The 7,944-nt window shown below is 40.1% G+C and overlaps 1 protein-coding gene across 1 annotated transcript; it reads right to left on the bottom strand.

Moving 5' to 3' along the window:
* Window positions 1-3,174: 3,174 nt before the first annotated feature.
* LOC306735341 (N-acetyllactosaminide alpha-1,3-galactosyltransferase-like) lies at window positions 3,175-7,705 on the bottom strand (the record flags this gene model as incomplete). Its single annotated transcript, XM_079216801.1, has 4 exons — window positions 3,175-3,859; window positions 5,025-5,162; window positions 6,540-6,606; window positions 7,657-7,705. 4 exons carry the CDS (start codon window positions 7,703-7,705, stop codon window positions 3,175-3,177), a joined length of 939 nt encoding a protein of 312 aa, XP_079072927.1.
* Between the last annotated feature and the right edge of the window lie 239 nt (window positions 7,706-7,944).

The following is a 7,944-nucleotide window of genomic DNA, read 5'->3' as shown; positions in this document are numbered from 1 at the left end:
CCTTCCTCATGTGTCACTGGTCTGATTGTCTCCCCTGATCCCTGATTGGTTCCACCTGTTTCCCATTGCCCTCATGTGCTTATAGTCTGCGTCTTCCCTCTGTCCTGTGCCAAAGTGTTTTTCCTTGCCCATGCACCAAAGCCAGCGGCCACAGTTCTAGTTAGAGTTTTCCCGAAGTTTTTTGTGCGTAAGTTGTTTTGTCCCTGTTTTCCTTCCCTCCTTCAGGAGCGTTTTATGTTTGAAGTTTTTGTAAGAAAGTTGTGTTCACAGCCTAATGTCTTTTCACTCGTCGAAGAGGATCTAAGGAAATAATAAAGTGCGCCTGTACGGATATCCCCTGCATCTGGGTCCTCCTTTCAGTCCAGGCCTGACAGAAACCTCTATCGGATAGACGTAATGGCAGATACAGAATCTTTTGAAGATTGTTGGTGTATAATATCTTTATTCGGCTTGTAAATTATGGGCGCTAGCCTATAGGTCAGTGGAAGGGAGTGCACAGGAGTAACTAGTAAAGTTTTTCTACATTGTATTCATAGGGGTTTTTTTATATTTTGTATGAGCTTTGCTCAATAATGCTTTTTAATAAGCATATGATTTTGTTATAAATGACCAAAATAAAAAGTAACATGATATAAAGATATTTTTACTTTTTCAAAGGTTTATACACTAAATGTTTTTTTTGTTTTTTCTAAACAGTTTCTATTTCTGATGTGATTACCTGATTTACTTGCAAGGGCCCATTCTGCGTCCCTGCTGGAGGCCCCTGGCCCCAGTGGAGCTGTCAATATTCACGTCCCTGAGGCCAGGACGGTTCTGCTTATAGTCTGCCCTTTTCTTGCTTGTATGTGTTTGACAGGGTGAGTGGTAAGATGGCAGGGGGGCGCGGATGTTCCAGATGGTGGCAGCCTATGAATAATGCATCCTTGCCTCCAGTCAGACGGGTCCAAGCTGATTTGAGGTCAGCTGAATGACACAGGTGGCTGCTGCGTGGGTCATGCTGAGTGGTAAAGTGGGCCACCCAGGAGTGAGCTGGGCAGACCGGCTTTGGACACGCACATCTCTTCCTCCTTTAGCTTCCACAATAGTTTGATGTCCTTCTGGGTCTCGAAGGCCCAGACAACATTTGAATACATACAGTAAAAGTGTATCAGGTTATTGCCTATATTATTTCTTTATTTTAATAAGGTTGCTATTTACGACCACTAGCTTCACCTTTTTGAAACAATGGATTGTCTTGTCTGTATCAGCCCCCTCCATCCTGTCGTCAGTGTTAGTCAAACATTAGCAGAATAATTCATGACGAACAAAAAAGACTTGTATGGGCTTAAATGAGTGAACAAATGAATGTTTCATTTTATCGTCATTAGGCTTTGCAGCAAAGCCATCTCTAGGATGCATTGCAAACAGGCCATATTTTTAAAGAAACAGGCCTGTGTCAGTGTTTTAAAAATGTAAATATAATGTAATGGAAATGTAACGTTCCTGCTGTCAATCATGACTGTTTAAATTTAAAACCAATACATAGGCTAGCTATATGAAACAAAGAGTATTACTGTGTGCCCAACAACAGTTAATTAGTTAGTCCACTAAACAGATTCATTAGCTTTATTTAGCATATTCTAGCCATTGACACCCATCCTGGCACCTCACCAAGAGCTCAGGTCCATTCGAGGAAAGCCGCCAACGGGCTTGGAGATCCGGACCCATTAAACGGAGAGCTGGTTTATTTGATAGTCCTGTATTGGGGTGTATCATCGGGATCGAACAGTTGGATTATTAGTGGCATTACAATGTGCCAAAGGTCACCACATAAAGTACTTCCATATGAAATATATGATTTATAGTTTCTTTATTTTTTTCACGGGCTCCTGATTTAATTAGCTTTGTCCATTTCGATTTTTTTACAATATGTGAATCATAGTTTGGCTGAAGTTATGCACTGATGGGGATTGCTTTCAGAAATAGGTTTAGGAAAATGGAGAAGGAATCTTTGAAGAGCCACACAGGTGATACAGATGTGGTTTGAGGTGCAACAGGAAAGAAGGATTGTGTTTTTGTTTGTCCAGGTGCAGCCTAAGCCACAATAACAACAAAAGTCAGGGAGCCGCTTCACTTATTACAACACTGTGACGCCTATGGACAACGTTAATACAAAAACAAGCAGCAGCGCATTAATTTGCATTTATTTTGCAATTCACGCATTTATGTCCCGTCTCGGATCAAGTGGCAAAGATAGTGGAATCCGAGTGTCAACGTTTTCTAAATGTGATCGGTGGAACCCTGAATCATCAGTGAGGCCGTTAAATATAAATGTAGAATGCTTAGAAGTTGGAAGCAAACAATGAAATACAGAAGATGTAAATGGATGTGTGATGATCCTCAGAATGTGCCCTTCTGAATGTAGTTATTCCACCAACATTGTTAATTAAAAAGGTCAGGACCTGAATATAAACTCCTTTGGAATTTAAAAAGCTCACTCAAATGTCACTGATTCATTTATTTGATTCAAAAAGAAAGAAATACAATGCACCCTGTTTAGGATCTTGTGTTTTGAGCATCTCATTTATCAGAACCACAATCGGAAGTACATTGCACATACATGGAATTTGATTCTGTGAAAAGGTGCATAACAATAGCATAGGCATAGAATAAACAATAAAACAGATAATACAGTAGAGGATGCACGTGGCAGAAAGTTACACTTGCATATTTCATTGTAAACTCTTATTTTTATATATATATATATATATATATATATATATATATATATATATATATAGATAGATCTATCTATCTATCTCTTAAGTTACCCTCAAGCAAAATAAATGTGAAAAGAATATATTTCCTTCACACAAAAAGCTTTGTATTTCACATTCACCATAATCTACAATAATCTTGCACCATAATCTAACCCCAACAATAGAGATACATCGCCTTTTAATCACTTCTTTCTAGATTTTGGTACCGTCAATTTACAAACATCTCTCAAATCATATTTACACTTGTATTGTGTATTAAAAAAGCTTCACTCTGCTTATGGAATGAAAGTCCTGTATCTCAGGTGTCAGAGTATGGCTAAGTTAAATTAAAAAATTTTTCCATTTCCTCATTACCTGCCCATGTGTCGGAAGATCTCATATCATGGAAGATATATTAGTGTACCTTGGAACCACTCTACCCAGTACGAAGTGTGTCATAATGTTTTTGAGCCCATATTAGGCGAGTGGCGTTTATGTCACTTTTGTCCTGGAGAACCGGGTCCCAGCAGTACTCGGGCGAGAGCAGCCTGCTTGGCTTGTGAAGCCAGAAGTACTTGTTCAGATGACTCTCGTCGTGCCAAAGAGCCTCCACGTCGTTTAATTTGTCCTCCATGATTTTCAGAAGGCAATAATCTGCCAAATCCTTCACATTTTCCCACATGCCTCCAAAAATGGCAGCGTGGTAGTAGTAATCTCCGCTTTCCATGAATGCTTTGGATTTGGGGTTTCTGTCATAGGTGAAACTCGTCTGTGGACGTTTGTAAAACCATGCGTGGAGTTGAGCCACAGAATCCCCCAAAGCCTCGGAGCCAAATCTTCCCGTAAACTCCTGATCCACGTCAAAGCAGAAGACATAATTGCAGTGGTGACGAATCTCTGTTTCGATGACCTCCGATATCACTTTCATGCGCATCATAGAGATGTCCTGCCACCTGGAGTGCCTCTCCACCTGGATAACCTTCAGGCTTCGACGAGGAGCAAGCTTGATGATCGGCACGGCATCTGGTAGATCCGTGAACACGTAATATGTCACTTGTAATCCCGACATAAAATGTTGTTCGGCAGAGGTCAGGAAAGTCTTGAGGTAGGCATCCAGGTACCTGAGGTAGAGAAGGAGAGAAAAACTATTATGAAGATGAGAAAAACCCAACAAGAAATTACCAGAATACACTTATTATTCAGGCTGTGTTCATCCACCAGTCGTACTTGCGCCGTAATTCTTGGGTATAATTTTGTCATTTGGATGTTATGGAAATATATATATATATATATATATATATATATATATATATATATATATATATATATATATATATATATCCATATGTATATGTGTGTGTTTCCCCTACCGTTATAATAGGGGGGCAGGGCACCCCCCTGCGCCAGATGTCTGCAGAACAGCTCTGCACCTTGTTCTGTTGCTAAACAAACTAAACAGCCGTATTTTATTGCTCTTATCTACACAACAGCTTGTGATTTATGTCTCTAAATGGTCACGTTAACACTTCTCCTCTCTGTATCGCGCACGGCGAAGTTTTTTGCCGTTTTGCCAGACGTCTCCGTGACGTCCTTTCTGCTGCTGCGTCTCTCAAAACAGAAAAAAAAAATCTCGGCTCAATGTTGAGCATGAATTGTATCAAATCTACAATCGTTTTAAAAGATGTTTAAAAAAGAAAGCAGAAAGCAAAAGAAAAGAAGAGCAAAAGAAAGCAGCTCACTGTAAAAAATAAATAGCTTATTGTTTTCCACAATGAGCTATTTAGTATTAACTAAATATTAGTAATTGTTTGCACAGATAGAACAATGAAAATAAAGTTCTAAGTGATTGCAATTATAAAAAAAAAAAAGTCTGATGGAGCAATCTGATTTACTTGAAAGTGACTGCAATTTTTTTTATTCTGTTATTTATAAAAGCACAGATGGAGTCATAAAATGAATTTTTTTACAGAAAAAGTTTGGGAACCACTGCTTTAAGTGTTTGTGTCGTCGCCGCCGCCCGCCCCCGAAGCTGTGAACCTAGGGGAAACACTGATATATATGAGGATATGTTGCAATATTTGAGACAACTATATTATGTGCTCACGTTTGCTGATCTTTTGGTTCAACATTGCGGTCATTACTTTGAGCGTGAACTCAAGCTTTGTTGTCCTCCATCCCTCTATTTCTGCAGGTTTGCTGTCGTGTGCGTTACATTTCCATGGTGGTTTTCACATAGAAGTGCGCTATAGTTTGCTGGTATTTTCCCAATCACAGGAGAAAACAAACCTTCCCACAGCAAACACGGTGAGGGCCACAGAGGACTGGTTTTGGATGTGCTTTTGGTCGTAAAGGTCGGGGTCAAACATCCCTTCCCAGATGATCGGAGCTTCCCAAGATGTGCGTGTTTGAACCTCTGGTCGTGCCCTGAGATGGAAAATGGAAGCAAGGGTATAAGTTAAACAGCCATATGGGGAGGAGATGTTTTAACTGCTGCTTGTCACAAAGCAAACAGACACAACATAAAATATGCTAATATTAGCTACACTCCTCGAAATAAAAAGGGCTCACGCCAACCGTACAGGGTTCTTTGGCTTGTCCCTCAGAGGATAGCCCTTTGTGGTTCCTGATGGTTCTACCTAACCAATTGCTGTTGTGGGCTGGGAGGGCCTATGTTTTAAAACATCCATGAAGAACTTTTTCTTCCAAGAAGAGTTTTTGGATGAAAAGGGTTGGAACCCTTGAAGTGTTTCTCAAAAAAAGGGTTCTTCTGGAGGAGATTGTTCTTGGTACAGCCAGCTGACAGACTGGTTCTCTTGTAGTACTATATTAACAACTGAAAATGCATGAATATAAGCTTCAATTCACATTACATTCTTACAGAGAACTCTGACACCTGCAAAGAGGATACTAATGCAAACGCCACATATTGTCATGTCCAGATCTCCTGGGTAGTTCTGTCTGTTTCTGTTGTGTGTCTGTCAGTCTCCTTGTCTCTCGTTCCAGACTCCTCCCTCCTCGTGTGCCGCCCTCCTGTGTGATTGCAAGCCCCGCCCTCATTGTTTCCACCTGTGTCTGGTTCCCCTGTGTATTTAGTCTGTGTCAACACCCTGTCCTGGGCGAGTTTGTCTCTTGATGTTTGTTTGCCTAGTAAACCTTGTCCTGAAAGCATCTACCTCGCCTGTGTCTGCTTGTGGGTCCTGCTCTCCGTGGAGCGCAACACATATAGCAGTATCATTGTTTATAGCCACTGGCTCATTTGCTTTGTAAATAAAGGACACATCCATTTGTACGAGATGTTCCCTGCTTGTAAATGAGACGAAGCATACTCGTATCAAGGCTTGGTTGGCAGAGCCATTTATTGTTACCCTGTTTGAACTCTTTTTACGACTCATTTTGAGTTTTTTGAGTCAGAGGAATCATCTGTTCATGTCACTGTCATTGCAGAACTTTGACCAGTTCATTTCTTATTAAAACACATTGAAATTAAATGATGTACTATTAAATTCATATATTTGTGCTTCACCCATACATACTTTTCCAAGCAACCTAAGTGACAGACACCTGTATGTCTAGTATCTCTTCTGCGTTGTGTTTCCTCATCTAGCTCACAGGGATGTCCATGAAATAGAAAACAGAGACTTCAGAATATACAGTACCTACTCCTGTGCTTTGGAAATGGAGCCAGGAGATGTTCGACCTCCGGGTTTTTGTGCAATCTGCCTGGTTTCAGTGTCACAAAACTCATTCTTCCTTCTCATATCTGTTACCTTCCTTTATACTGTTACTAAAGGAATCTTTTACCCAAAGTGAAGCGTGTCATCTAAAACGATCTGTCTCAGCAATCCTTCACTGGCCACCGGCAGGTAGTCTGCAGGGACGAGGTACACTAAAATTCTAATATAAAAAAAAAAACATCATCAGACTGGAATGAAATCATTTGGAAGTGACTCTTGAAAATGTATTAAATAGACTGGAATATGTGCTCATATAGGTATGTAAGAGCAATACTGATGAATGAATACAATGACTTTTTTTACTCACTTCAAATATAAAGAAGTCAAGCTGACGACGAGCAACAAAAGACAGCAGAGGACTGTGGCACTCCTTTCTTTGAGGCCACTGAAACAATGCAAAAGCAAAAATAAAAAAAGAGGACACGTTGTACTGAGCGTGTCGAGATATTGTTCAGCTGTAAGCGGGAGAAAGACTAAAGTTGCTGGAGAACATGCTGAAAGTGGTGTTGAAAATTCTGGTCTTTGATGTTACTGAAATATGTTTACCTTAAAACGTGCACTTTAATGTGCTTTCCATGTTTTGTGGGAGGGCTGTTCTACAATTTGTATTATCTCCTTATCCAACTTTGCGAGAGAAAAAAACAGGGTACTAAAAAGTATCCCCAATGGCATCAAATTTTAAAAACTAAAATTAGGAAAAACGTCCATAAACAATGTCTCCTGGTCGCTTTGCAAGAGAAACCTTTAAATATGTTTTCCTCAATCGTTGAGCTGATATGTACCAGTATTCAATATTTGTTTAATTAATTGGAAATAATTCCATCACCAGATAATAAAAGCAAATTGAAAGATGAGACAAGATACCTCCCGACTGGGAAAAACGTCCACTTCATTTTTTCAAACAAACTCTTGCAGGAGGTGAATGTATCTGTTGGCTGATGAGTAGACTGGCACCTTGAAGAAAACATAAACCCAGTCCATGCTGCAGTGAAACCAGATACACAGCAGAAGAGGACCAGCATTCTTTATTAACTGTCACTCTACAACAACAGGATTAAGTGGGACGACACTCACACACACATAAGGAACTCAAGTTCTGAGGTTTTATTGATTTCTCAAATAACACATGAACAATATAATTGTGGTAACTTTTACCAAAAAAAAGATGGGACATAGAGACTTACCTGCTTTCAGGTTGTTGTCAGGTATAAATCCACAACACTGCGAGAACATCAACAGGATTAACGGCCTTCTGGACACCTGGTTTCAAATGGCCATGTTGGCTCTATACTGCTGCAGAGATCTCCCTCCATGTCATCTCGTTTCAGGGTGGGGCCACAGAGGGAAGGGCTCCTTTGGCAAGGCTCAGGTTGGAACTGTTAAAGAAGTCTGGCCATGTAACTCTATCCTCTCAAAGCCTTTGGACTCATATACAGTTTCTCTAGCTAAACAATGCTTAAAGTAATAACTCT

This window comes from Taurulus bubalis, assembly GCF_910589615.1.
Source record: "Taurulus bubalis genome assembly, chromosome: 4".
NCBI lineage: Eukaryota > Metazoa > Chordata > Actinopteri > Perciformes > Cottidae > Taurulus > Taurulus bubalis.
Note: the sequence above shows the minus strand (reverse complement) of the source record. Positions and strands in the feature narration are given on the sequence as shown.